A 26,960-nucleotide genomic window follows, 5' to 3' on the forward strand; every position below is an offset into this window, starting at 1 on the left:
TGTAAAACAGAACAGACTCGGGTGGCGTGGGGAGATGGTGCTATGGGAAACTGGGAAAGTGGCAGGGACCTGCTGGGCTAGGCCCTAGAATAGTGGGAAATGGCCATCAGCAGCTCCTGGGGACATTACTTGGGTCTCACGGCCGAGGGTATTTGGTCAGGATGAAACCGGAGGAGGAATCAGAGAAGAGAGGAGATAAGAATTGGGCTGAGGCAAGAGAAGGGGAAGAGGGGGAAAGCCTGTGAGCACAGAGGAACTGTCTGGCCCAGTGGAAAAGGGGTGAGGTCTTGGCAAGGCTTCAGCTCCTCTGGGCTGAGCAGTGACCCCGCACTGCAGGGAGAGACGGAGACTCCCGGCCGATCCCACCAGGCACCCAGCACGGTCACCATGAGGCTGTTGGGAAGCACGGAGCTCTGGCTGGCCAACACCTTTCTGCCCCTGCTGCTCCTCACCTGGCTGCCAGTTGGTGAGTCCCCCAGTGCCCTTGCCTCTGCTCTGAACTCTTCCCTCTTTGCTTATGCCTGGAGAAGGTGGGCAAAGTGCCTGCTGCTGCTTTTATCTCTCCTCCTGCATAATTTAGCCCCTCTCCTGCAGCACCACCTTGCCATGTGCCTTGCAGAGGGGTCCACCTTGCAACTGTGCATGCACAGGCTGTGAGCTCCAGGGGCTTTGAACCAGCTTTGCCTTAGCAGCAGGGAGAGAAAACAGCTGTGGGGAAGGAAACAGAAATGCTTATAAGCCTGATTACTGCACAGGGGGGTCAGCTTCATATGGCAGATGTGGATATTCCTTAAGACAAAACCAACTCTTATATAGTTGTGTTTTTTTTGTTTGTTTGTTTGTTTTTTTTTTTTTTTTTTTTTTTTTTTTTTTTTTCCAGCAGGACTTGCTCAATAGATCTCAGCCATAGTTGATGTGTTGGTAGGGTTAGAGCTCATCTTGCAGTGTCTGCCCTAGGGGTGGGATTGAAGCCAGAGAGGCTGCAGGGAATCTGTTTACTATTTTTCTTTGCTTTTCTAGGGCTGGCCATCCTCCACTGCCAATCCCCAAGTCCCATCTCGTGCTCCATGAAATGGTGGAGCCTGAGGCACTTCCTGCTTGGGTGCCTATGTCACAGGGAGAGGAAGTGCCTTCCCACCGATCCTCACATTTTCAGTCCTTCCTGAGGCACAGAAAATTTTGTGCACTGCACAGCATCCAGTGGCACAAGTCAACAGGCAACATTTCAGCACTGAGTGATGAGGAGTGGTTAGCAGCCACATTTGGAAAAGATCATCAACTGGTGCAGAAAAGGATGGTCACTTCACTGTGTCTTTCATGAGTGACACGTGAGACATGACCCTGCAAGATCATATATATATTTCAGCTATCACTTCTGGTTTTGTTTCTTCCAGGAACAGCCAGTCAGCAAGTAAAGCCAGTCACCACTGTGCAGTTTGAGATTTGTTTGGAGAATCTCACAGTGCAAGTGAAGTGGTACAAACCTGAATGTCTGGAGGGGGAGAATCAAACCAACACTGTGGTTCTGCAAGAAAACTGTATGAATTTCACCAACTCAAGCCTGTCTACAGCCCACACAAGAATATGCGTGTGTAGGGTCATCATCACAAGACAAAACTTTACAGACACTGGAAACTGCACACAAGCAAAAGATCTCAGTAAGTGGCAGTGGGTCTGTTTGCATGGGGGAGATGAGTGGGCAGAGCAGGATACTACATCCACCACTCCTCTGGTTCTTCCATGAGTTGTTTACCCTGAAAGCATCCTGAGAACTGGAGGAGCCAACCCGGCACAGCAGGTTTTGGCAGATTGATCCCACCATGGAGCTGCTGGACCATTGGTTCCTTCCTAGGACCTGCCATATCCTCCAGCTGCAGCGCATCAGCCAAATACTGACATGGCTGGAGCTGTGGTGGTAGGAGAGGGACAGCCATGACTGGGGTCAAGGCTCTTACTCCAAAGCAGAGCAGGGTGCAGGGTGTTCTGTGCCTCTGGACAGACTCTCACTCATGTTTCTGCCTTTCAGGCTGTAGCTGTGCAGGACCTCAGACTGATGTCACAGAGAAGATCTGGACAGGTATGTCCCCACAATCCCCTGACTGCAAGAGTGGAGGGCAGGAGGAGTCCTCAGGGAAAAAGAGAGAGGAGCAGTAAGGGAGAAAACAGCCAGATGTTTTCCCATGAGTGGGTGGGACCCACTGCCAGACTGGGGTAGGCACCCACCAGTGGATCAGAGGCTGTGATGCTGGGAAGGGGCTCTGATGCTCCAAACTACCCCCTGGATGAGTTTCCCCACAGGATTTTGTCAGCACCCTGAAGCTGTAGATGGTTCAGGGTCTTGGAAGCCCAAGTCTGGGAAGAAACTGACCCTGCCAAGAAAGAGGCAATGGCAGCATGTGTCCCTGCACGGGGGATGGTGGCTCATGAGTGCCTCTGTGATGTTGTTTGTGCAGGACTCAACTTCCTCCTGTGCATCCTCCTTGGCTTAGCAGTCGGGACACTCCTTTACATGCCGGTGATTGGCTTACTGCTGTGGCAGCGCAGGAAGAACAGAACAGGTTGGCATTTCTTCCTCAAGTGCTGGTCTGGACAAAGCCAGGCTTGGGAGATGTCCATCTTTGACATGCTACTGCTCTTGCTCATTCTGTGTTCCCTTCACAAGTCTGTCCTCCTGAACAAGTTTTCCTAGTGTGGTGAGAAGGTTCAACTCCCTCCCTTCCTTCTGGGCAGTTGCTGGTGGGAGTCTGGTTATGGCACAACCAGAAACAGGTCTTGCGTATCCAGAAGTGTCCACCTCAGCTCTTCTCCAGCCCCTCCAAGGGCTTTTAAGCCCTTTCCAGCCCCTCCAGCCCCTTGGCTGTCTTCAGAACCAGAGCTACAGTGTCATCCTTCACCATAACAAAAGCAGGACCAATGCAGATGTTTGCTTTATTCTTTCATTATTTTTTAATTTAAAATAATGATCATTGTCACTATTTTAACTACTGTTTAAACTAGGTTTCCTTTTTCAGGAGAGCTCATGAGCAGGGAAGTGGCAGAGGGGAATCAGGTCAGTACAGGAAGCCTGGGAGGGCTTCACAGGTATTGCTTCCTCCTCCCTGTCAAAAAAAGCATTGTCTGCTGAATACCCACTTAAAGGATTTCATAGTAAAATCAGCTTTGCTTTCTGAAAACATGGTCCTAAACACTTATTAATTCCTATTAAATAAGGGCTTATGAGTGTTTGTGTAGGTGGCACTTCTGAGCAATCTGGCTAATGCTTGGGCAGCACCAAGAGTTGTGCCAGTGGAGATATATTAGCAGGGGAGACAGAAAGAAAAGCCAAGGCTCTACTCATTGCTCTCTCTCTGCAGGCAGCCCCGGTGACAGGGACTGAGGACCTGACCTATGCCAACCTGGCTTTTGAAAAGAAAGGGACAGGATCTGCCTCCTCCAATGTCATTTACACTGAGGTCAAGCCATCACAGCAGAAGCAGAGTGGTGGGGATAGCAGTGCTGCCACCACAGAGGTGGATGTCTCCCTGAATGAAGAGGGCAAGTGAGGGAGGTGAGCAGCTTCTTGTCCACCTGTTGGGGTCGTCCTCCTCAAAAACTAGGTGTTAGCTCATACAGCAGTGCAGTCTTGGTGACCAAAGACACCTATTACCCCTGAACCCTGCTTTATGTTCCCCTGGAAGAAGCCATGTCTCACAGTGAAGACAGGGCTCTTGAGCCCGTTTTCCTCTTGCCTTCTGCAGCTCCAAGCACTGCCAAGCCTCAGCAACTCTTTTCACTGTCTCCAGTCACTGACACTTGCTTACTTGCTCTGTGTTCAGGAATGACACTGTACACTGTGTGGCCAACACGGTGTTCAGGAGGAGCTTGGTCCTGGATGTGCTGGGTGGCATGGCTGTGAGAAGTCCTGGAGAGATTTTCTGGGTTTTCTCTGAGCTGGCACCTGCTGTGATATGGGTTGATCTTGCTCTCATTCACTCAGCTGAAACACAAGGGGCAAGGATGGAAAAGCATTGCTTGCTTCACAGAGGTGCTGCTGCAGTGATACACATGGATCTGCTTTGTACTGGGAGTGGCTGGGTGTTTTTGCTGGTTTGGTGGTGAATACCCTTCTTGTGGGTACAGCACTGTCTTTTGTGCCCTCTTTTATTGATAATGATGTGTTTATTGTGAGCTTTTCAGTAAAATTGTGATGCCCACTTGTGCTCTCGCCTGGTGTTTCCTCTGCTGTTAAAAGAGGGTGGGGGAAGAGGAGCAACTTAAGTAGAGTTAATTTTCCCACTGGGTTTGAAACCAGCACATAGCTTTAATGATTTAGTGTTACAGCCACAACAGGTGCTGAAGTTCAGAGATTAACCCAAAAAGATAGTCCTGATCTTCTGGGTAATTCTCAGAGAATATGATCCAACTTGGACAGATGTCCAAACATTAAACAAACACCAACCAACCAAGTGATGTTTGCCTGACACAAGTGCATAAAATCCAGGAGTGCAACCAAAGGAGGAGAGGAAGCTGCTGAGGGAAGACTGTGGCCAATGGCCAACCCAGAGTGGGATCACAGAACAGGAGCAGTGAGGAACACCTTGAGATGGCATGAACATGGACTTTGAGAATCCTGGGAGTGAGTAGAATGAAAAACAACAAATCAGAGTAAAGTGAGGGAATGTGAGTAAGGGTTGACAGGGCACCCACTGGATTTTTGAATTCACTTAGCTAAACAAATGAGAATGTATAGAGGGGACAACCTTGAAAATTGATCATTAAAATGGAGTTAGAATGATTGTAGACAAAGAATAAGGAGGACCCTCCCACTTGTAAGTTTGAATGGACTCTCCTGATTTTCAAACCTTTCTGGCATCACAGTGCAGCTCAGTCCAATCTTAATCTCAGACTTGGACAATGCTTTATGCCTAATGAATTATCCATACAACGTTTATTATAATTTGGAGTAACTACATGGATTAGTAATGTTTCATAGTATATACTCAGCAAGCTCTCAGTGACTTACTTGAGGATCTGTCATAGGTGGATACTGAGGATATCTCCACCTTGGATAAGGAAGGGTTCTGCTCATCTCAGGTAAGGTATTTCTAATTTTGAGAGGCCCTCAAACTCAAGAGGGGAGTCACTGGCATGCAGTCCAGCTGCAATTCAGGGACAGCTCTAATTGGGCTTTTCCTGGTGCTGATATTGATAGAGTGAAGTAGTGGCCTGCTGGTCAATAGAACAGACAAGAGACTTCAGTTTAGTACTTCAGTTTAGTACTGATAACCTGTTTGTTGAAAAGTATATCTGTCAGGGGCCAGGTTCTCACACCCACCCTCTCAGCTTCTCTGCCAGGCATGACATCATCAGCACCTGCATGACCAAGTTCCATTCAATGCCCCATCAACGTTCCCGCCACCAGTGACATAAACACCTGCACAAGCTTGGCAGTGATGGGGTCATTGTTGGATTCCAGCATCTTTTTTTCTGACCTAAAAGGTTCCCATGATTCTCTATAGCCAGGCTGGGTGGCCCTTGGGCTGGACCAGCACAGCCCTTCTCTTGTGTCTATAGCATCAAATTACTTATGTTGTTATTTTAACGAGAGAAGGGTTTTAAAAAACCCTTCAACTAAGAGGGACTGCTCATCAATTCAAGAAGCCAGACACCTGAGTAGCTACAACCTTGGTACCCACTTATTATTTGCTGAAGGAAGGGGAGAAGTTTCAGAGGAGGCAAGTATAGCTGCAGAGTTCTTCAGAATCCCACTAGTCAAAATAGAAGCCCATGAGGAAAACCACAAAGAACATGAGCAGAATGACATGCTCACTAAATTGCAAAGAGGCAAAATTGGAAAGCTGTGATACAAATCAAATTTAGACTAACAAGGGCTGGCTGCCAGAGGCTCTGCATTTGCTTAACTGCCTTAAAAAGAAGTGGAGGGAAAAACATGGCTCGTTGCTTCACCAGGGAAGAGTTATTGATCAATGAAATAGAGAAAGCTGGGACATTCATAGTGCTGCATTTGCATCCTCCTTTATCCCCAAGGTCAGTGGGGAATCAGATCTGGAGAAGCATTTTTAACAGGGAACCAGGCAAGAAACCATGAAGTAGCCTTGGAGCAGTAACACCTGTGAGCAAGAGGCAGGGAAAGGCAGCCAGGGCTAATGGAGGAACTAGCTGAGGTAACTTCTCCAGTGCAGGCAGGAAGGGTGGGGGCAATCTTTGTTCATTGGCTATTTTTAAAAAGGTGAAGCAGCTACTATGGTCAGAGCTGAGCCTTCAAATTTCACTTCTCAGAAAGATGCTATCACAAGCAGTTAAGCAACTGTGTGAAGATAAAGCAATAATAAACACAAGCCCTCCTTGCTTCAAACTCCTCTATATGGAGAGGGCCTCTTGTCCCTGTGTGCACCCAAGGCAGGTGGGTGAAACATCCACGATGGGTTTTCCTGCCAGGAGCAGAGAATGTGTCCTTGCTGCCCCCCAGGCTCTGCTGGACATAAAAAAGAAGGCTGACTCATGCAGAGAAACAAAAGTAAAAGTGCTGCTTCTCTCCAGTTTGGGCAAGAGGAAAGCAGAGCTCAGGGTAAGGGCTGCCTTTATCAGGGACCTCATAAAGAGATCTGGTCTTCTACTACCAGTGAGGCTGAGAAAAGGCAGTAAAACCCCCCAAAGGCCGTAAGTGTACAGAGGCTTTTGCTCATTTCCTTACATCACTAGCTAGGAAGAACAAGTTGGTTGGACAGATGGTTTTAGGTGGTCTCCTTGGGAGCTGTTCTTGTTGATGACAGAGGCAGGGACTGGGGAGGTGTGAGAGAGCAGTCTGGGAAAGCCATGCTCTGGAAGGAAGAGGCTTCAATCCCACCAGCAACAGCTTGGGGCAGTGCAAGTTCCCAGAGCAGCATCTGAGCAGTCAGAAAGGAGTTTTCTCAAGTTTTCCTTAACATCTGTTGTTTCCAGTGCATGCCACATACTGAAGTCAAATTTTCAGAGGAACAATTTATGGGGAACTCCAAGATGCTATTTAACATTAGAACAGTTTAAGAAATCACTGAGAGGGTGAGTAGAAGGAGACACACTTAGAATACCACTAATACCAACCTTAAATCAAGGGCTTTACTATTGGTCACTTTCATTTCAAGAACAGAACAGACTTTCATCCCAGCCCTCTCCATGAGTTTAGTGACTCAGGTAGCACACGATGAGAAGTCACATCCTGTAGAGCGAGAGCTCCAAACAAAGCAGTCCCCACTGAGACATTGGATGTGGGCTTTCCTCCTCCCCCTCCCTGGGTGAGAAGCAAGCCTGGCACAAAATGTGAACAGCACCTCATCCCACACCTGCAGGATGCTTCGCTAGCAGTAACTACACAAATAAATAGTATCCCATGGAGAGAGAGCAGAGGGCCACCACAGATCATCTAGAAATTAAGTTATTGCTATGTTGTTACGTATTTGACACTGCAGGTAACTCACTTGGGTAACCACCAAGAGAGGTGACAGTCTTTGATTGTCCTTGTGTTATCAGTTTGTGTTGGGCTGAAAGCTGTGGGAAGACAAGACAGATCTTGTTTCATTGCTCCCTGCCTTAAAGGCAAGAGTTCTTGGTGGACTGGATCTTCATCATTTTGCTGAAAACAGGTGGGGCTGGGTCTCCAATACACCCGGAAATTCATCCTGCCTGCCAGTCTTTCCCATACACACTGCTAAAAATGCTCCCTGCTCCCCACTTGCCACAGGAGCTGCTGAGCCACCTGCACATGATAAGGGGCTGCAGGTTCAAATTTCAAAGAGAGCAGGAGCCCAGTCACCCTGGGGGCTGAGCCAGAGCTGCTGATTGCCCAGGGAAAATCAGGACTAATTAGAGCTGCAGTACATGGGCATGGGAAATGCCAGAGGCACACAAGGACAACCTGACACGTGACTGTACCTCCCTCTGCTGGTGGGACACGCTGTGACGGCCAGTGCCCGGGATCGAGTCAGGTCAGCCAGAACAAGGCGTCACATCAAGTCTAATACGTGACCTGTCACCAGAGGATCAGGTAGCCCAAGGCTGGTGACAAGAGGTGAGCTCACAGCAGTGCCAGGGCCCGCAGTGTCCCTCCCCACATGGAGTATTGTCTGGAGAGCATGAGTTTGAGAGCAGGAGGACTGCAGAAGAACCTCAGACTGATGGAAAAGCAGCAGAGTCCTTGGTAGGACATGTCTTTGTTAGGCATCATGCAGCTGGTTCTCTTGCAGGAGAATCTTCTCCCCAGGCTTGAAGGCAGGCATCCCCAGGTAAGGGCAGCTGGCACAGCGGAATGCATCCCCCAGGTAGCACTGGCAAAGGAAAGAAAAGCACTCTCTGTAATCAGGTGCCACTTTCAGCTCTCTTCCCCTGTGATATGGTTTCTCCAGGTCAAGACACGTCATGCTCCTCAGTATCTATGAGCACAGAAACTGCTTCCCTTCTACCCCCTTCTCAACACACCTGGTTAGAGTGGATGGCAGAACTGTGCAGGCATTGGGCTCACACAGAAATGAGTCTCCACCCCACTTGGTGTGCCAGGCTGGGGCAGTCCCCTGAGCTCCCACAAGGCAATCCTCCCTGGGCAGATCCCTGGTTAGGCCATGAGCAGAGAGGAAAAGGCTCACTGCTCACTCTGATTTCTCCAGGGGGTCAGAACAGACAGCATGGGCTGGTACAGAGGACATGGGCACAAGGCAAAGGCTGAAGCTCTGCAGAAGCTGCACAGGCAGTGTATGGAGGCAGTGATCCAGCTCAGGGAGCAGTGACTAGGGAACACAGTTATTACACAGAGATTATATACTACAAACCATAGTATAAAGATAAAAAATACTAATTACATTTCCACAGGCAGATTTGGGCTGTGAGCTCTTCTTCTCCTGTTCCAGTTCTTCAGCCAGGCCACATGTGCTGTAGATAAACAAAGAAGTCACCTGCATCTTTCTGCTTAAAGGTCATGAGTCATCAACACTTGTGCCAGCCCTCGCTCTGTCACACACACAGCTGACTCTGGGACTCACGTTCCTCACTCTGTTCTTCACCACCACGGTTGGTACAACAAGTGTTGAAACACTCCTCAGGTTTAAACTGAGTGGGAAATGACACTACAGCACTTGCTACATGGGCTGTTTCTCCTTGGAATGTGAAAAACCAGGGTTTTAGACAAGCTGCACAAGCTATGCAGCCACCTCAAAGATGGCTGTTGATAATTATAGACCATTGTGATAATTTGTAGTAGCCACAGGTCAATTCTCACTGTATTTGGATTTACATTCCAATAATTAAGATAAGAAAGGACATGAACCAAAAGAGTTAGGCTCTGAAGAACAGTAAATTGCCTACAAGCTTCTTTAAATCCCTCCAACTCTTAAGAGTTTAATGCTGCAGTTGAAAGGTTCACTGATACAAGAATTCCAGCACTGACCAGTTCTTGCAGGCTTTCTTCTTGCCCATTTCTTTGCAGGACGGAGCTCTGAGGGACGATGGATCTGGCTTTTTCAAATCCTCTGAATCCAACAGCTCATCAGAGTCCAAAAGATCCTGAAAACACACCATGGGAGACAAAATGCAGGAAATGGACTTTTCAGTAGGGAATTACACTGCTGAGATATGTTCAAAGAAATGGTGTTATCTGTACACCAGAATTAGAGTGCTGCAGGTCTACCCTCTCATCCCTGTCTCCTCTCTGCCCTCACATCACTGAGCTCTCCAGACCCCATGAAGGAGATGAGCTATTTTGCCTTAGGGAGGTTTTTTCTACCTCTGAAGTCATAAAGCTTCCCAAGAGACATGACTGAAAGTATTTAGAACAGGAAAGAATGGGGAGAGAGAAAGAACAGCAAAGCCTCACAAAGAAAACCACTTACCATGTCTTCATCATTCATATCATTGGCAGACAGTGTCCACAGCTTGGCAGCAGCTGGGTCCACAGAAGGTTTTCCTGGAGCCAAAACAAAGGAAGGAATAGCAGTTATTCCAGCCTTTGCCCCATCTACTTGAAACAAATAGAGTTTAAGCAACTTTGGTTTTTACCATAGGTTTTTACTGTAGCACTCCCTACTCAGGAACTGTCTCCCTGTTGCAACTGATGCCTGTCACTAAGAGCCACAAAATCCAGATATTCAGCAGGCACCACTCCTTACCTGAAGGACCAGGTGTCTTGGCAAAGGAAAGTTTGAGTTGACTTGAGGATCCGACTTCGAAATTGGGCTTCCTGCCTTCTATGTGAATAATGAGAAGGTCATTGCCTTGGTAACCCAGATGTTCTCCAACAGATTTGGCCTCCTCTGGGGTCAGTGCTTCCTTTTGCAGCTGCCAAGTGAGATTTTAGGTTAACCTCATACAGAAACCCTTCTTTTAACACCAAGCCCAGCATTCCAGTGAACAGATAGTCAGTATCAACAATCCTAAAGAAAAACACTATGCTGACAGTAACTAAAGTTTGTGCCAGGCAGTGGCCATGCACATTTACAGCAAACAAAGGTAGCTCAAAACCTCAACACCCAGCAAATCCCCAGGTAACTGCCCAAGGGCATTTCTGGAAGTGGTACACACATCCCTACCTCTTTCACTTCCACCAGCCCAGAGAGAGTCAGAGTTGTGAGGAGCTTGGCCACTGTCTTGATTTTGCCATTGTTTCCTGCAAGACACAAAAGCAGAGAGTAGGAGGAGGAAAGAAGCATACAGCTCACTGAGAAACCTGAAAGAGCAAGAACTTTAGAGGGAAGCACATAAGCTAAACTTCTGCACCAAAACTGGGCCCTTTCTATTTGACAGCAGAACAAACCAGAAAAAGCATCAGCAGCCTGCTCATTAGAATAACAGTGTGGGGTCATTCTAGCTCCAAATGTGTTCTATATATGGCAAAACATTTCTCAATCCAATCAATTCACATCAAAAAAAGATTAAAAAAATCCCCAAACCAATTCCCTCTGAAACATTTTTACCTAGTAAACTACTCATGAAGTTTTCAAAACATGGACTCCTAAATGAACATTCGACATCAAGAAATCATCTTGTGTTCACCTTCTCATGGCTCCTCCAGCTGTCCCATAACAGGTGCTCTGGCTTTTCTAAACTCAGTCCAAACTCAGTTAACCATTTCTGGATAACTATTTCACAACTGACTTCTGGGGCAATCTCTTCAGCATCTGCCACCTGGTTTAAAAACCACTTTGGAAGCTCCTCAGAAACACAACATCTGCAGCTACTTAACATTGCACCCTGAGGAGAAAACAGTAGTCACTGAAGCTTTTCAATGCAATTTAGGAACAACTCTTTCCAGCGTTTTTGATAGGAGAGTGACTGCAAACATCCCTGATGGATACCAGCTTAAGTACAGGATAAAAACCTTGTGATTTGGGTTAGTGTGTCAGGAGAATGAAAATCTCTCAAAGTTGATCAGGGTTCCTGTCCTTTCTATTTCAGCCTAATCCTCAGGAGAAATGCTATGTTGCCATGGAAGCAATATTCTCTCACCTGATTCTGTAACCACTGGTTCTTTCAGGAGGACACGGCCCCCTGGCTTAAGTATCCGAGCTACTTCTGCCAGGAGCTCCACGCTGTGCTGTGCTGCACTGCCTGGTACCATGCCAGAGAGGATGACGTCAAAACTGGACTCCCTGTGAGCCGCTGAGAAGGAAGAGGAAGATGGTACAATTATACACATAGAACACACAGCTTAATACACCAGTTCCACCTCCCTCATGCTTGAGTACAACAGCAGTAACTGATTAAAGAAACCAATCATAGAAGCATGAGTGCATCACTTCCCTGCTGTCCTGCCCAGGGCAAGAGCAGCAGGTGCTGTTGATGTTCTGAGCGCTGACTCCCAAAGTGGGAAGGTGTTGATTCACACTGCAGCAGAACCCTCTCCCTTTTAAGGAAACTGAAAAAATAAGCTCATTCTTACACTGAGACAGCTGGTTAACATTTTCCACAGAGACACTACTATCAGCTCCCACCAGTGTCTGGACTTTATGCACCAAATCCTTCAGGGCCTCGACTGGGGAGGAGCTGTCCCACACGATGGCCACGCGCTGCCCTGGAGCCACTCCGTACTCCCCCATCTCAGCAGCAGCAGGAGCAAACCTGGCAGTGCCTGGGGGGGAACAGGGAGGGGGAGAGAGAGAGAGAGGAAGGGTAAGTGCCGAGCACAGCACAAACCTCTGTGGACTGTGACTTCATCAGCAGAGTTGTTTTAATAAATGGGGATAATTTTCTGGAAATGGGCAACACAAAGTTCCCACAAACTGAGCAGGACATGAAGAGCTACACTTCATGGCATAATTCAGTTTCTCTTCAGTTCACACACTAGTTTTGCTGGGAGACTGCAAGCCATGCTTTAAAGAAACCAACAAAATAATAAAACTTACCTGCTTTCCTTAAAAATCTGAGTAAGATAAACACAGGATTTCTGGATTTCCTGAGCAGTGACAGCTATCTGACATTAAACACTGCCTTGTCTCTCCTACTCCAAACACAACCTAGCAGAGTTTGCTTACGCAGTACATGAGAAGAAAAAAGTAACTTTCAGCATTCCCAGCATTCCAAATTGAGGCTCTTCCCACCGTTATGATTGGTGGCACTGGTAGGCAAATTACAGGGTGGGAGGAGAGGAACAGAACATGCAGTGACAGCTTTGAGAAAACTGTCTCCACTGATATTTCATATGAGACTGTATTCCTTCTATGGCAATAGTATCCCATCATCACCTGTTCTCATAGCACCAACTACCGAACCTGATGACCTCCTCTCTTTCCTCTATCCAACACAAACTTATTTTCTTCCTAATTTAACACAACCACAGAGAACAGAGGAACTGTTGACCAGAACAGTTGCCCAGTGTATCTTCAATTAGCTGCTAACGACACGTCTATTTCTGGAGAGATAGTTGTAAGCAAGATCTTTACCAGGAATCACTACATCACATATCCTGGGAAATGCCTCGCTGCCACCACGTTGTCACTAAAGCACAGCTCATGGATATGCTGTATCAAATTTAACTGCAGTGAGGTGGGGAGCAGATTTTGACCCACAGCTCCTCTGGCTCTGTGGACTCCCCCTCTCTCCTAGAAACTGCAATCAAGATCAGAATGGGACAATCTGTGCCTTTTCTGAGTTACTGCGGTAGGAATTCACCCTAAAACAACTACAATGCCAACCCAGTAGGGAATGTACACCTTGGATACACGCTGCAGGATGTAACATTTCACAGCAGGTTTTGCATGTGCGACACAAGCTGAGCAGCTACAGCAGACAGTAACGTTTGTAAAGGTACATATCATTAAAAAGTCACCTTTCCCAAGAAGAAGGCCCAAAATTTTGAAAAATACCTAAACTGCTAGGCTAGGGTGGGAAAGATAAACCCGAAGTCACACGCTCCTCTCTGAACAGCAGATTATGACCTTGCAAGATCAGTCAGAGCCCAAATTCCATCAACACCTCCTCCTCCCTGAGACGCGGGGAGGACGCGGCCGAGGATCCCGTGTGGGTGCTGTGAGGAGGGGCCCTTATCTCCGTGTCACACACATTGTACAGTCCCTGAGGAACGGGGCAAGGAAAGGGCTTAAACAATAGCGCAGGTTCCGCATCAGGAGATTACAAAGCTGTTGTGTTGGCATGGGATGATCTTGACGGTCCCTTCCAACCCAAACCATTCCCAGGGTTCAGTAGCACATCAGAGCTGTTAACTGCAGCCTCCTGACGCACCACAGCCGGCTCCCAGCGGCCGGGAACGCTCCGGGCTCCCGGGGACGCCTCAGCTCCCGGCGGCCGGGGACACTCTGGGCTCCCAGGGGCCGAGGACACCTCAGCTCTCGGCGGCCGGGACGCGGCTCAAGGCTGCGGGCCCTACAGCAGGTGCGCACATGGAGAACGGCCATAATAAACCTCTCGGTGGCCGAGCAGGGACGGTTCAGGAGCAAGGACAGGATACGTGAGGAAATTTCGTGAAGGAATTATTTAAATACACACACACAGCTCCCTCCTCCCTCCCAAGCGCTTCAGACGAGATCTCAGAAAAGATTTTTAAGGGGAAAAATAAAAGGGGTGAGCGCCAGCCCGGTCCCGCGCCGCCCCCCGCTCACCTCCCGCGGCCCGCTCCGCTCCGCTCCGCTCGATGGTCCCGGCCTGACGCCGTCACCGTGACGTCATCGCGCCCTGCCCGCTCCCAAGATGGCGGCGGCGGGCGGGCTGCGGCGCGCGGGCTGGCGGCTGTGGCGGGGCCGCGCGGGTGAGGGGCGGGGGCGGCGGGGGCGCGCCCGGGGCTCGCGCCGGGCAGGGAAACGGGGGGGGGTAGGGAGGGGAGCGCGTGCCCGTGCGCGCCCCCGTGCGCGCGCCCCGGCGGTCGGGGCGGGGCAAGGTGAGGTGAAGGGCACCAGGGGTGCGAGGGAACCCGCGGCGGGCGGCTGGGTTTGAGGGAGGGGTGGTTCGGTGGTGTTTTTAGAAGCGTGGGCTGTGAGACTCAAGTTTATTGCAAAAAACCCCACCCAAATCCGAAAAGCAGCGGCTAAATTAAAAGTTCCTCTCCAGTGTCGTTGAGTAGTCAGTGTAATTAGTGTCTGGTGTCCGTCAGGGCTGTTCGGCTCCCGAGCTGGACTTGCCTTATATCCCCTGCTGGGAGTCAGCACCTTCCTCCCAACTCTAATCAGGGGCCCAAACGGGGAGAGGGCATGTTTGGGTGCCTGGTTCCCAGTCCAGGATTGGGAAACTATTTCCAATACGTGCCATTTGGACTGTTCTTTCCCTCAAAAACATTTTTGCTTTATTCACATAGACACGAGCTCAGCTGAAAGCAGCACTTATCAGAAGCATAAAAAAAGGCACTATGAATTTGTGTTGCTTTCAGCTGCATTCACAGCTCTCTTCACGTTAATTTTCCATGCTTGCTGGTGTTGGAAGGAGATGCTGACTCTTGGTTTCCCTTGCAGTGGTCAAGTGCCAGCACTGCCCACCAGCCCGTGCCCTCCAGGCCTCGGCCGCCCTGCGGAGAGCCCCTGATGAGCACAAGAAGGAGCCACTGACATCTTCCTCTCAGCAGCACTTTGATTCACCTCCAGCTGGTCACCAGCCTGAACAGGAACCTCGGGGCACTCACCACAGGTAACTCAGCAGCTCCTTCTAGCACTGTCCCGCCGACAGAGGGATCGGAAGGCTCTTGCTTTCCTGAACCTCACATCTGAAACTTGAAGACAATGAGATCCAGAGTTAAGGAGCCCCAGACTGCAGCAGCTGGAGAGCTGGTTTGCTGTGACTGCAAATTCCACCGTGGAAACAGTGTGGGACTTGCTTTCAAGAGGCAAACTCTCTCGTCTGCAAAGCGCAAGTCTTTGCTTCTGGATTTTTGAGTAAATCTAAAAAACCAGAGACTGTATGTGGCCCATATGCCTACAGTATAAAGTCCATGTTGGAAAAGGTTATAGTTTAATTTTCTGTAAAGGAGAAGGAATATGGGGCTGATTGGTCTCCATGTAGGCATCTCCACTGAGCCCTCCTTCCCTTATTTTTCTCATCTCCCACAGCAAAGGTCCATTAAGATTAATTTTTCAGAACAGGGAAGGATTTTACTGGAGGAGGCCAGATTTATACTAAGCAGGTCCCAAAACGTGCCTGGTGTCAGCGAGTGAGTGGCAGAGCCCAGGGTTCTGATGTTTGGTGGTGACATTCCCCTCACTGTAACAATACCTTCTCATAGTTACACTGGCCAGGGCGGCCAGGAGTCTGAGGACTATGAGAGCGAGGAGCAGCTGCAGCATCGAATCCTCACAGCGGCGCTGGAGTTTGTGCCTGAGCATGGCTGGACTGCAGAGGCCATTGCAGAGGGAGCCAAGGTATGTGGGGAGAGAAGCAACAAACCAGTTGAAAACTGGATGGAGCTGAAGTGCAGGGACAGCCAGGCCTGCATGCTTCCCCCACATACTCTTGGGCGATGCACCCTAGTCAGCAAATGCTACTGGGCAGGAATGAAACCCAGCTGCTACAGGATAACCCCTTCAGAGTTAGGCTAAGGCACAATGAAGAGTAGTGAATCCTAAAGAGAGAAAAAAAACATGTGTAGGAACTGCTTTCTAATTAATGCAGCATTGCTTTGTTTAAATTCACATAATGTCTTTCACAAAATAAATAGAACTTTTTTCTAGCTGGACCCCACTTAGCAGTGTCTGACCTGGTCTGTGCTTTTCTCTTCTTCCCTACAGACCCTGGGCCTCTCTGTTGCTGCAGCAGGGATGTTTCACAGTGATGGGAGTGAACTGATCCTGCACTTTGTGTCTGAGTGCAACACCAAATTGTCCAAGCTGCTGGAGAAGGAGCAGAAGCTAGTGCAGCTGGGTGAAGCAGAGTGAGTACTGGGTGTGAACAAATTTCTGCCTTTACAGATTTTAGTAGCTGGGTAGACAGAGAGGCCATCTGGAACACAGATACTTTAACTTAAGAGTATAATTTACTCAAATAAAACCATCTTCCCAGATAGAGACTAGGACCAAAGACATGAAGGATATATAATACTTTGCTTATCTTTTGCTCAGCTAGATGGAGATTGATCTTTCAAGATCAGAATTGAGTTTAACTTGGACAGTCTTCCTAATTTTTTTTTCCTTACTCAGGAAGAAGCCTATAGATGAATTCCTTAGAGACGCTGTGGAAGCCAGACTGAGGATGCTGATTCCATATATTGAGAAATGGCCCCAGGTATAAAAGTAATATCAACATTATCTCTTTTGCCTGTGTGTATTTTAAACACCCTGTGACTTTCAATGTAGTCTCTCCACCAGATTAGTTCAAGGTTGTAAATTAAACCCTGGCTGGTTTCAAATGATTAGTAGCCTTCAAGAGGAGAGCAGCCTTGGAAGGAGGCAGTTAAAGGTGACCTTAGATCAACTATCACAGTTCTGGAAAGGCAAAGCTTTCTGGTGTTCACTCCACCCATCTGGCATCCCCAGGGGATTACCTGTGTCTCTGCTTAGTCCTGTTTGCAGTGTCACTGCCAGTCAGGCTCTGTGCAGTGTTGTTGTGGCTGCACTGGGATCACCTCACACCTGGAAATGCAGAACTGCTTTCCTGCAGAAAACTGTCCTTGAGTGTGTGACCAACAAGCCCCTGGCAGCCTGAGGGCAGAGCTGTGAACTGAGAGGGCCCCATTCTTCTAAATTCAGATTTGACTCTCAAGCCATTCTTCTTGGGAAGGGAAGAGAATTGAATTGTGGCTACAGTGACAAGCAAAGAGTTTCTAATCTTGGGCTGCAAAGATTGCAGAGGTGAGGTCAGCCTCTGTCCAGAACCACTGCTGGCCTCTGGGCAGCTGAATCCTGCACCCCGTGCACAGAGAAAGAGTACAGGCTTCGTGTTCTTCTTTGAGATTAGCATAATTTTCCTTGTGAAGGATGTGGGTGGTTTGTGTCTCTGCTGGCCCTGTGTGATTACGTTCAAAGGCTGCTGGATCCCGGCAGGGCCATTACAGCTGGCGCTGTTCTGCCCTCGGTTGCTGCTCCGAGTTCAAAGTCAAATTCAGAGAAATGAGAGATGTGACTCCCTGCCCACAGGGGCACACAGTGTGAGTCAGCTCAGCCTCTGATGTTTCCCTGCCAGAGAGGCAGCTCAGGAGAGACAACACAGGGATGTTTGAACTGAGCAGGGATCTTTCAGCTGCAGTACAGGCTGAGGCCTGAACTTACGAGCTGCACTGTGTGTTCCCTGCACATCCTTCTGCTTGTAAAGACTGCAAAGAGCTGGGAGGACTTGTCACTGGGAGCTGGAGGCAAGTCAGCAACAAGAGGGAAAAGATAACAGGGCAGAGCACTGTTGGTTTCTTTTAGTGTTACATCCTTCTCTCTTCAGCTGCCATTTCTGTGTGTGTTTGCTTTGCAGGCCCTGAGTGTCCTGTTGCTCCCACGTAACATCCCTTCCAGCCTCAGCCTCCTGACCAGCATGATTGATGATATCTGGCACTATGCTGGGGACCAGTCCACAGATGTGAGTCCTCATGCTTTGGGGATAAGCTGGTTCTACCCATCAGCACTTTGGCAAAATCATGGGTTCAAGTCGGAGTGGGGCCGAGTCCCTCTGCAAATGGCCCATTTGTTGAGTGAAGAAGGCATTTTAGAGGCACCCAAGGGTCTTTATAAACCACAGTCTAATTTCTAAAGAGACTTAAGAGCCACTGAGACTAAATGCAAATTACTGCCAATGGGATTAGTGCAAATTAAAAGGACCTGCTTTCCTAGGGTCTTAAGTGCTCTTCTTTTTTTTTTTTTGAAGACACAGACAAAAAGTTGTTGAGATTTTGAGACTAAGAAGTTGGTCCAGTTTTCAGTGAGTGAGCAGTGGGCCTGTCAAACAGCTCTCTCTACCAGCAATAGCATTTACAGACTTGACTTGAAAACCTTTAAAGAACCTACCTAAAAATACCAGTAGCTTATTAAAGCTTTCATCTTTCTGGCAGGAAATAAAAGAAAATTATAACTTTAATTATAGCAATTAATAAATTACTTTAATTCTTATAGATGTAGGGAGAGATGGAAAAAGCTAAATGAACCATTTTAACAAACTACTTTAATAAGCTTCTTTTATCTGTGTATAAAAAAGAAGCTACTGCAGTGAGAAATAAATGACAGCTGAAAAATTAAAGGAATAAACCAGAAGACAACTGAAAGAACACAATTGCTTCAGGAACTGGAAGTCCCTTACACGTTATGCAAGTCAAATCAACATGTTGGAGCCAGTGTCTGCACTGAGCTGTTTCTAAAGTCTCACTGATGCAGGGATTAGGAGAAGTTCTAAAGTTGGTGTTTTGTTTGCACCTCCTGACTGGTTACATGAATTTTCTGGGGAAGCTGTGATGCTGAGCCTGCTCCCTCTTTCCCAGTAATGGGGTTTAAAGTCACTCACAGCAGATCCCTCTTCCCAACATGAGGAACCAGGCAAAGTATTCTCATGCCTCAGAGACCCCTTCATGTGGGTTTTTAGGAGCAGGAGTAGAACAGGAAGAGTTTTGTCTCAGGCCCTGATAGATCCAGCTGCAAAGGGCAAATTCCTTTACATGGGAAGGAACGTGCTGTGGGTGTGGGATTTTCCCTTGCTGTTCTCTGATAGCTGCACTCTTGATGTGCACTCAGAGCTTTCTCTCTCCTGCTGTGCCCCTGCAGTTTAACTGGTACACTCGGCGGGCTGTGCTCACTGGCATCTACAACACCACTGAGCTGGTGATGATGCAGGACTCGTCCCCTGGCTTCGAGGACACTTGGCGCTTCCTGGAAAACAGAGTGGCTGACGCCATGACCATGAGCAATACAGCCAGCCAGGTAACATTGGGGACAGGTGTGCATGCAGCAAATCCCTTCTCCCCAAGGACGTGTGCAGGCACACCTGGCTTTGGCACCATGCAGATCCCACATCTGCTGAGAGACCCCCTTGCTGCTGTCAGTTCAAGATCAATAAATGACTGTGTTTTTTAGTAAACTGACATGGAGGTGCCCTCTTTGGCAGACTGTCCCAGTGGTTGGGACATCCCAGGAAACCCCTTTCATGTGCCCTGTCTGTGGCACCTTTCTGTAGCAAGCACATGTTTGTTGTGCATTCCCTCTCTGTGTTTGGGGGCCACGAGTGCAACTGCAGGAAGCAAAAGGTCATGTTCTCCCTGTGTCTCCCAGGTCCAATCCACTGGAGAAGCCGTTGTCCAGGGCCTGATGGGAGCTGCAGTTACTGTAAGTAATGCTGAAACCAGCAGGGCTGTGAGAGCAGAATTGCTTTCTGAATGTGTCAGCACGTGTTTTCCTCCCAAATCTAGAGGACAACATGGAAAAACTGTTGTCTTTCATAACTTAGATTTATATAAGGGTGATTTCCTGGTAGTTTGAGTTGGTTTACTGTTTTGTGGTGAAAGAACTTGAAAAAAGCATAAGGAAATTAAGTCTGAAGCTGCAGAGTGAGCTTTAGAGATGCGAGAAAGGTGATCAGAATAAATACAACTGTTCTTCATTCCTGGTCACAAGATCTCTCCCTGTGCCAGGCCTTGTGCTGGAAATTTTGACTGAGGGTTGGTGGCCCCATGGAGGTGGCACCTGTCCCTGAGCCACAGCACGGTGACTTCCTCAAGCTCTTTAATTTGACTTCAGTGTCCTTCCAAGAATTCATTCACTTCTTGGTAGTGTCCTGGACTGCTTTCTGTCCATGCAGAGGGAACTGAACTTTCTCTGGGATACAAAGTAACCCTTGGTGTACCCAGGAGTGACTTTTGAAGGGCTTCAGAACCTCACTGTGATCCTGTTTTTGGACAACCCCTCATTGCATTTAGCAACAAAGTGATCGCCTTGTTATCAGAAATACATTTTCCTTGTATCAGGACAAGACAAACAGACTGGAACATAAATTAGACATTTTTACTGATGAAGCACTTCTCAAGAATTTCTCCCATCTCCTTCTCCTACAGTTGTGGTAGCATTTAGTGTCTTTCAGCCTCTCTCCTCTCTCATACCTGCATATGCCGAAAGGATCCTCCACTAGAGAAATCCAGGGCTCTGTTTTCCATCCACACAATGCTCTCGGATCTGGGATATTTCCCATTGTTGATGTTTGGTCTGTCCCTGGAGCAGATCCACTGCACAGATGAACGGGAGGACCTGGATGGATTCTGAAGGGGGGTGGGTTGTAGTCAGATGGCTTTAGAGCAGAATCATCCCCATACATAACTGTTAGGGGAACACATTCTGAGCCTCTCACGTCCAGGGTGTCCCGAGGTGTTCTCCTTTACAGGAGTGCTCAGTTCTGCAGGTCTCTGCAAAAGGGATGAGCAAGCGTAATGCCCCAAAAGCATACATTCACTGCCGAAGTCAGTGTGGCCGCCGAAATAAACCTTGTACCGGGAGAGCAGGTTCCTGTCGAAGGGGTGGCAGGAGGTGGCTCCAGTTTGATTCTTGCCCGTCCCCAGAGCACAGTGATGCCTCTTGTCCCCACATCTCTTCTCGTAGCACACGGGCCTCCCCTCGGCACCTGCTCCGGCGGCCGCCCGGGACAGGGGCACTGAACCCCGTTCTCCTGTGCCCACAGATCAAGAACCTGGCGGGGCTGAACCAGCGCCGGTGAGGCGGCGGCGGCGGCGAGCACCGGAGCGGCCGCGCCCGGCCCTTCCCCGGCACCAATAAAGTCGTACTCAGCCTGGCACGGACTCTTTTTGCGGGCGCACCGGGGCCGGAGGGAGCGGGGCGGGGACGGACCGGGCGGGCGCTGCGGGCGGCGGGAGCGGGGCCGGGATCGGGAGCGGGGCCGGGAGCGGGGCTGGGGCCGGGCAGCGATGCCGTACGCCAACCAGCCCACCGTGCGCATCACCGAGCTGACGGATGAGAACGTCAAGTTCATCATAGAGAACACGGACCTGGCGTGAGCACCGCCGGGGCGGGCGGGCCCGAGGGTGAAGCGGCCGCGGGAGGCCCCGGGGGCGGCTCCATGGGCCCGGCCTCCCCGCAGGCGCTGCTGCCGCGGCCGGGCAGGGTCTCTGAGGCAAAGCCCCGCAGCAGCCTCGGCCAGTGTTTCTGCGGGCCCGCAGCCTCACACTCCCTCATGCCCTAAACACGGGTGTTTCCCTCCCTCAGGGTGGCAAATTCCATTCGAAGAGTGTTCATCGCAGAAGTCCCCATCATAGGTGAGGCCTTTCGTTTGCCTGTGGTCGCAGGCCCTTGGGCTGCCCTCCGTGTGGCTCCCATCACTTCCCCTCTGTGTTCTTCCACACCTCCCCTCTGCTTTTGGCTCTCCTTACCTGTGTTCAGCCAGTACTGTGCCCTGCAGATGCTGCCTCAATGTGTCTCTGCAGTCTCTGTGATGTTCTCTGTGCCCTCACAGCTGGCTTATCCCCACACGAGTATTTCTCAGTTTGTGCCTTTCTCTTCTGTGCAGCCATTGACTGGGTCCAGATCGATGCCAACTCCTCTGTGCTCCACGATGAATTCATTGCACACAGGCTGGGTGAGTGCTGTGGTGGGGAGGAAGGGAAAGGTGTGTTGTGGGTAAAATCAGTCCAGAGATGCTGAAGCACCTTTGTCAGGTGCTGTTCCTCCTCTTCTGTTTGCAGGAGTGTTAGGGGCCCTTGTGGTCTCATTCAGGTGTTTCTCTCCTGCTCCTCACAGGTCTCATCCCACTCACCAGCGATGACATTGTGGATAAGATGCAATATTCCAGGGTGAGTCAAGGGAAATGCTGTGGGGATTCATTTTGGGGGTGGTGAGTGTTTGGTCTGATGGGAAGCTCTGGCAGTTTCCTGCATGAGGAACTCGTGTGTGTGCCAGGACTGCACGTGTGATGAGTTCTGCCCTGAGTGCTCCGTGGAGTTCACGCTGGACGTTCGCTGCAACGAGGACCAGACGCGGCACGTCACTTCCCGGGACCTCATCTCCAACAACCCCCGTGTCATCCCGGTCAGTGCCACCCTGCCCTGCCTCCTGCTCAGGAGGGGTGGTGACACATGGAGTGCAGACACTCTGAGCATGTTTCACATTTCCTAAAGCTCCACTTAAACCGTAGTGGGAGAGCAAAGCAGGAATATCTGTAGAAGCAGCGTGTGTGCCAGTGCCCTCCTGGTCTCTGCCCTGTTGGCCTTCACTTGCTGTCTGCTGGGGTGCAAAGCAGTGTGGCCTCATCCTGCACCCCGAGTCCCAAACTCCTTGATTGCCCTGAGGCCTCTGGCTTGCTGGTTCTTGGCTGTCAGCCTGGCAAAATGTGAGGAGCCTGGGCCAGGGCAGTGCTGCCAAACAGCTCCTGTGCAGTGGTCTTGGGGAGGGGTGGTGATGCTGAAGTGGGACAGAGGCAAAGGGGCTTACAGAGAATGTTCTAGTACAGATCCAGATGTCACCACACCCTGGGCTGCTCCTGCTGCCTGGTGACAGTGTGTGCCTGGGTAAAGCCCAGCTGGAGTCTGCAGTGTGTGACTTGCCTTTGGCTGAGGTGCTCTGAGTTCTGTGTGTCATCTATAGCAGTTGTGGGAGTGACTTTGGGAAGCAAGAGGATGTGCTGTGCTGGAGCACTCATCCAAGCTGATCTTGTCCCTAAATTTGCCTGGTTTTGTTGGGCTGCTGCAGGTGACATCTCGGAGCAGAGACAATGACCCCAATGACTACGTGGAGCAGGATGGTGAGTGGTGGATCACTGGGAATAAGAACTGTAGGAGGAAATTAACCTTTCTCTCAGGTTCCTTGAACTCATTCTTCCTTTACTAGCTGTGCAACTGTAAGGCAGCTGTAAATATGACACCTCTGAGCAGCTGGTGTCACTGTATGAGTGGGGCAGCATTTTGTCTTAATGCCACTCAGATTGTTCCAGAACTGAAGTCCTGTGTCAGAGGGTGCTTCTCTCTCTCCTTGTGGGAGCTTAGAGACAGCAGGGAGGTGCAATGGTGTGTTGTTGGCTGTTCCTTAAGGGCCTGTGCAGCTCCTTTTTACTGTTCTGGGGACACACCTGAGCCCCTCTACGAATCCAGGCAAACCCTGAATGCTGGTGACATCTTCCTGAGCACCAACAACCTGCCTTTGCTGCAGTGAGATCCTGCACACTCATTTCTCCCCTGCAGCCCTCTCAGACAGGCGTGTGCTTTTGCAGACATCCTGATCGTGAAGCTGCGGAAGGGGCAGGAGCTGCGGCTCCGGGCCTACGCCAAGAAGGGCTTTGGCAAGGAACACGCCAAGTGGAACCCCACCGCCGGCGTGGCCTTCGAGTACGACCCCGACAACGCGCTCAGGCACACCGTGTACCCCAAACCAGAGGAGTGGTATGTCCTGCTGTCTGTCTGCAGGGGCTGGGAAAGGGTCTCCAGCAGGCAACAGCTTACACTTCAGCCCTGGGGGTAATTTGGGTCAGTAAGTGATGAGGAGTGCACCTGCCACATCCGCCTGTGCAGACTCTGCTCCTGAGGTTGAGTACTGAGGCCAGTCACTTGTTTGCAGCTGCACACAAGGTGGACTGTTTGTAGTCATCTGTTGTGCTCCCTTACATACTGTCACTGCTGGTTTGCCTCACTTTGATGCTATTTTTCATCACTTGTTGCTGATTTTTTTTTCCATTCTGTGTGAGTGTTTTGTCATAAGGTCTGAGGAAAGAACAGGTCCGTGTGAGATGAAAGAAGTTGCTATGAGAGCAGAGAGTGGAAGGTTGGGTTGCAAGAGCAAGTCCCTGAGAGCAGGGACTGGGCAGGGTAGTGGATATGCTGCTGTAAACATTGATCAGTGGCAGGCTCAGAAACCTGGTGTGACATACAACAGACAGGGCACCAGGAAACAGTTTTTGAGAAGTGCTAGGCAAAATATATGTAAAAGTTGGAAAAATCCCAAAAGAGGATTGATATTGGAGCTGCCAGTTTTTGATGATATGTCTGTCTTTTCAAGTTCATCTGATTCTGTGTGAAGATAATATAGAGACAAAGGCTTTTGCTGTCCAAGGCTAGCTGTGATTTTTGGTTTCGTTTTTCATGCTAGTTGCTTTTTGAGTCTGTTGGCAGAGCACTGGCATGCAGCTGGACTCTCCAAACAGCTGTCAGGGTCACAGAAACCTCTGCACTGTTTTGGTCATGGGTGGTTCTGCAAATAACAAGAAATCCCACCTCAATTAACACTTCATCTCTCTCAGGGGTTTGTACAGGCAGAGGGTTTGTTTGAGAAATACAGTTTTATTTCAGGCAGCTGATTGCAGGGTGCTGGGATCAGTGTTTCTGGGCATTGCTGGGGCAGAGGAAGGCCAGCAGGAGACCTTGGTGGGTACAGGATTTTCTGTGCTGGCTTCTCAGACAGCTCAAGGCTTTGAGTTTTCTTGCGTGGATTAGGTGGTTCCACACAGTCTCTCTGGTTTGGTGCTCTATAACCCAAGAGAGGCAGCAGGCAGAAAGATGTGTTTGCCTAACTGATGCACAAGTATTGCAGTGATTTTGGGAGAGGAGTGGAGGTGCAGGACATTAGGATGGAGCTTGCTGATGCAGCTGGTGTCTGTTGTACAAGAGATTTTTTCCTGCTGGATCCAAGCCAACTGCCTCACAGACCTGAGTGCTGGAGTACTCCAGTGCTTTCCTGGCCCAGTGGGGAGTAGAAAGAAAAGATAACCCAAGGTCCATTACTCCATAAAAGCATCCAGGCTCCATGGAGGCTGTGGAGGCTCCACAGTCCCTTCAGGAATCAACATCCCTTCACTGTAAGCACCTGCCAGATTGTACCAGTGTAGGTGAATGGAGCCACAGTACAGGGCTTGCTGAGCTTGGGCAGAGCAGGGCTGATCCCCTTCTTCCAGTGCTGCTGGATGACTCTGTGACGTTAATGAGGAGACAGAAAGCTCGAAGTGTGGCTGAGCTTGTTTCTGTGACTTGATGTTTGTTGATAACCACCCTGTTGTGTGCTGGACGTGAGCCCCAGTGCTCAGTCCCTGGGGCCAGACTGAGTGCCTGGGCTCTGTGGGGCCAGGCTGGGGCAGGGGCTCTGTGGGGCCAGACTGACTGCCTGGGTTCTGTGGAGCCAGGCTGGGGCAGGGGCTCTGTGGGGCCAGGTTGGGGCAGGGCTCTGTGGGGCCAGGCTTGGGCAGGGCTCTGTGTCACTTCTCCTGCTCTCTGATTCCAGGCCCAAGAGTGAGTACTCGGAGATTGACGACGAGGATGCTCAGGCTCCCTATGACCCCAATGGGAAGCCAGAGAGGTAGGGAGCTGAATGCAATGCTGCAGCTGGAAGATGGGGTGACTGGCTGGATGCACCTCATGGGCTCTCATTAAGAGAAGAGTGTCTACACTGTGCTGAAATGGCCAGCCCAGGGAGCTGACATTCCCTGAAAAGCAGGACAGGAGTTGGCATTAAGTGGTGATATACCCAGATGTGGCAGGTTTTCCCCTCTGGGAGATACTAGACAGTTTTCCTGAGTTCGTGTTGCCATGGTAGGGTGGTGTACACTCAGTGAGGTGTGAGGCCTGTGGGGGAAATACCCTGGCTTAAGGTATTCATTCACCTGTGTGTCTCATGCTCTGATTGCTGGTGTTACTTGCACTGCAAAAGTGCCTCAGCCAGCCTTAGTCCCTGGCTTGGGGCTGCTGGCTCGCAGGTCATGGTGCTGAACAGAAATCAATCTCAGAAGTGCTCTTGTACCCCATGAAGTTGTGAGTGTTGGTGTGATGGTTGTAGAGGGGCAGCACTGGCTGTTGCCTGCTTGGGAGGTGAATGATGATGGTGATGGTTGGGATTCCAGGCAGATTTCCCTGCTGTGGGTATGGATGGGCTGGAATGATGTACAGTCTGGGTTTGCACCTCCTTGCAGAGGTGATGGTGACTTCACCCCCTGCCTTGTAATCTCAGGTTTTATTACAATGTGGAGTCCTGTGGTTCCCTGCGCCCTGAGACCATCGTCCTGTCTGCTCTGTCCGGCCTCAAGAAGAAACTGAGTGACCTCCAGACACAGCTGAGCCACGAGATCCAGAGTGATGTCCTCACTATCAACTGAGGTGGCCCTTGTCAGGGAGTACTGTGAGCTGTGAGTGATGCCTGGCTGAGACCTGGGGAGAGGCTTTTACCTCCCCATCATCTCCCTCTGCCCTTCCTGGCCCAGCACTTGGTTGATGACACCTCTTCCCTGGGCCTCCTTCCCAGGGAAAGCCATTGTGATGTGTAGGGTAAACCAGGAAGGGAATCAGTCAGTGAGCATCTTAGCTGGGACAGGCTTTGTCTCCAAGTGATCCTGAAGTTTTGGTTCTGGTGTTGGATTTTGGCCATGTGGTGTTTGGGATTAGGAAACGTGTACCTTTGTTACACAACCCTACCTTATTTACATGTCCATTCTTTACTGTGCTGAATAAAGCCTTACCCCAAATTTTTCTGTCATCCCTGAAAGCTCATCCAAGGCTGCTGGAGGAGATGTCACATCATTTACTTCTCTCCAATAGACATTAACTTAATGAGATCTGCTTTGGAGGGAGCATTGCTTGCTGATGCTGATTGCTGCTTGTGACATTATCTCCTGAGGAGAGC

At 49.7% G+C, this 26,960-nt stretch overlaps 4 protein-coding genes across 8 annotated transcripts; 3 read left to right on the forward strand and 1 right to left on the reverse strand.

The window, feature by feature from the left end:
* On the forward strand, nt 1–5,143 carry LOC310914256 (uncharacterized protein). 4 transcript variants are annotated; one of them, XM_083870291.1, is made up of 7 exons: nt 1–466; nt 1,395–1,658; nt 2,027–2,077; nt 2,454–2,558; nt 3,012–3,049; nt 3,354–3,547; nt 3,816–5,143. In XM_083870291.1, the coding sequence occupies exons 1-6, from the start codon at nt 388–390 to the stop codon at nt 3,540–3,542; spliced, it is 726 nt and encodes a 241-aa protein (XP_083726417.1). In that variant the 5' UTR covers nt 1–387; the 3' UTR covers nt 3,543–3,547; nt 3,816–5,143. The 4 variants fall into 4 exon arrangements, with proteins under 4 accessions (XP_083726417.1, XP_083726416.1, XP_083726418.1 ...); XM_083870290.1 differs by having other exon boundaries at nt 1–148; nt 337–466; nt 3,354–5,143; XM_083870292.1 differs by having other exon boundaries at nt 1–21; nt 337–466; nt 3,354–5,143.
* Nucleotides 5,144–7,076: 1,933 nt separating this feature from the next.
* On the reverse strand, nt 7,077–14,151 carry CIAPIN1 (cytokine induced apoptosis inhibitor 1). 2 transcript variants are annotated; one of them, XM_083870287.1, is made up of 9 exons: nt 14,079–14,151; nt 11,903–12,091; nt 11,470–11,622; nt 10,554–10,630; nt 10,134–10,302; nt 9,858–9,931; nt 9,416–9,531; nt 8,832–8,901; nt 7,077–8,303 (listed from the first exon to the last, which is right to left on the reverse strand). In XM_083870287.1, exons 2-9 carry the CDS (start codon nt 12,057–12,059, stop codon nt 8,193–8,195), a joined length of 927 nt encoding a protein of 308 aa, XP_083726413.1. In that variant the 5' UTR covers nt 12,060–12,091; nt 14,079–14,151; the 3' UTR covers nt 7,077–8,192. The 2 variants fall into 2 exon arrangements, with proteins under 2 accessions (XP_083726413.1, XP_083726414.1); XM_083870288.1 differs by lacking the exon at nt 14,079–14,151 and adding an exon at nt 12,366–12,486.
* Nucleotides 14,152–14,166: 15 nt separating this feature from the next.
* COQ9 (coenzyme Q9) lies at nt 14,167–21,155 on the forward strand (the record flags this gene model as incomplete). The annotated part of the gene is made up of 9 exons (XM_083870293.1): nt 14,167–14,224; nt 14,922–15,093; nt 15,686–15,821; nt 16,188–16,330; nt 16,596–16,680; nt 17,857–17,961; nt 19,134–19,289; nt 19,638–19,691; nt 21,034–21,155. The coding sequence occupies 9 exons, from the start codon at nt 14,167–14,169 to the stop codon at nt 21,067–21,069; spliced, it is 945 nt and encodes a 314-aa protein (XP_083726419.1). The 3' UTR covers nt 21,070–21,155.
* A 95-nt stretch (nt 21,156–21,250) lies between these two features.
* On the forward strand, nt 21,251–26,807 carry POLR2C (RNA polymerase II subunit C). The gene is made up of 9 exons (XM_083870326.1): nt 21,251–21,363; nt 21,576–21,625; nt 21,877–21,945; nt 22,107–22,159; nt 22,266–22,394; nt 23,055–23,106; nt 23,572–23,740; nt 25,569–25,643; nt 26,292–26,807. Exons 1-9 carry the CDS (start codon nt 21,278–21,280, stop codon nt 26,434–26,436), a joined length of 828 nt encoding a protein of 275 aa, XP_083726452.1. The 5' UTR covers nt 21,251–21,277; the 3' UTR covers nt 26,437–26,807.
* The last annotated feature ends 153 nt before the right edge of the window (nt 26,808–26,960 follow it).

The sequence above is a fragment of the Zosterops lateralis genome (genome assembly GCF_965231275.1).
Source record: "Zosterops lateralis genome assembly, chromosome: 12".
Taxonomy (NCBI): domain Eukaryota; kingdom Metazoa; phylum Chordata; class Aves; order Passeriformes; family Zosteropidae; genus Zosterops; species Zosterops lateralis.